Source organism: Carlito syrichta, unplaced genomic scaffold (genome assembly GCF_000164805.1).
Source record: "Carlito syrichta isolate Samal-C Ts95f unplaced genomic scaffold, Tarsius_syrichta-2.0.1 Scaffold288197, whole genome shotgun sequence".
In the NCBI taxonomy this organism is placed as follows: domain Eukaryota; kingdom Metazoa; phylum Chordata; class Mammalia; order Primates; family Tarsiidae; genus Carlito; species Carlito syrichta.
In genome coordinates, this window is record NW_007232293.1 from 34647 (window position 1) to 36253 (window position 1607).

The 1607-nt window shown below is 61.4% G+C and overlaps 1 protein-coding gene across 1 annotated transcript in view; it reads right to left on the reverse strand.

Annotated features, from left to right (window-relative positions):
* Positions 1–1607, reverse strand: part of SLC25A18 (solute carrier family 25 member 18) — an 11881-nt gene that overhangs the window by 2450 nt on the left and 7824 nt on the right. The window contains exons 7-8 of the mRNA XM_021710159.1: positions 1547–1605; positions 242–396 (exon numbers count right to left, since the gene is read on the reverse strand). Coding sequence (XP_021565834.1) covers positions 242–396; positions 1547–1605 — 214 coding nt within the window. The remainder of the gene's footprint in view (positions 1–241; positions 397–1546; positions 1606–1607) is intronic.

Genomic DNA, 1607 nt, shown 5'->3' on the forward strand with positions numbered 1-1607 from the left:
CCACGCCCGGCTGATTTTTGATTTATTGTAGAGATGAAGTCTCGCCAAGTTGCCCAGGTGAGTCTCGAACCCGTGGGCTCAGGCAATCCACTCACCTCGCTGGGATTAAAAAAGCGCTGAGATTCCATGCTGAGCCACCGAGCCGGGCTGGTCCCTCTTCTAAAGAGCCAAAGGACCATTTATCCCATGGAAACAACACACCTGCCGGGCAGCAGCCCCGACTGCCCACGTGCTTGCTTACCGTCCAGGGGCGTCACGGCGACCGCGGCGACAGAGCCTGCCACACAGCCCGCCATGAAGGAGTGAGCAAAGGGCGCCTTCCCGGTTCGCGGGTTGAAGCCCAGGCCGTTGAGGTTGGCGAACAGCGGGAAGTAGATGATGGAGAAGGGAATGTCCCTGCGGGAGGAGACACGGCTGCCAGCAGCTCTGGGGACCGCCCAGGGCACACGGGAGCCGTCGCCGGGAGCTTCGGGGCTGTCACCATCAGAGGCAAGCCGCGGTGACAGCTCCTCCCGGGGCACCCGGGATGACCTGGGTGGGACAGCACAGAAGGAGAGACCTCGCTGCTTCTGCCCCCCGCCCGGCGCCTGCCTGGGCCACGGCACCGGCCCCTCTCCCTGGGGAGCCGGGTGCAGAATCCAGGCCGGGCCCGTTCCGTGAAGGACGGGCAGGCTAAGGTGGGAAGAGGGGTGCATCCAGTCTGGGTAAGAAGACGGGGTGCATTCAGGCCAGAGGGGTGGATTCCGGCTAGGGTAAGAAGCGGGTGCAACATACCATTCCTACTGTGCCCTGTCTGAATTTCTGGCCCACAAAATCTGAGCATAATAAAATCCTTTTAACCTCGCCCCCCAAAAAGGGGGGGCATTCCGGCTAGGGTAGGAGGTGGGTTCATTCAGACTCGGTTAAGAAGAGGGGTGCAAGCCGGGCTCGGTGGCTCAGTCTGTCATCCCGCGCCTTTGGGAGGCTGAGGCGAGTGGACTGCCTGAGCCCGCGGGTTCGAGACCCGCCTGGGCAGCGAGGCCTCATCTCTACAATAAATCAAAAAAAATTAGCCGGGCGTGGTAGCGCGCGCCTGTAATTCCGGCTACTCGGAAGGCTGAGGCGGAAGGATCGCCGGAGCCCAGCAGGTCGAGGCTGTGGTGGCTGGGAGCGGCCACTGCATTCAGTCTGGGCAACAGACTGGAAAAAAAAAGAAAAAAAAGAGCGGTGCATTCATTCAGGCTCAAGTAAGAAGAGAGGGTGCCTTCCGACTCTAGACAGGGCATTAGCAGGTGCTTGGGGCCCACAAAACGCCCCGTCTTCAGGAGGGCCTGGCCCCAGGGAAGGAGCCACAACGTGAGTCTTCCTGGTACCCATTCTGCGGCCCCGGCCAATTCTGGATAAACAGGAAGTGTGGAAATCATTTGTTCACCTGGGGTTGCGTATTCTGGAAGCAACACAGGACTGATGGGGACACGAAGCCCTCTGGGCCTGGGCTCCCTCTCCTGCGCCCTCGGTCCCAGGGAACAGGACGGGCTGTGTCTCCAGGTGAGGAAGGAAGGCTCACCTGAGCAGCGTGGCCCCCAGACCCTTGTAGAGGCCGGCCAGGCCCTGGGTGCGCAGCAGCT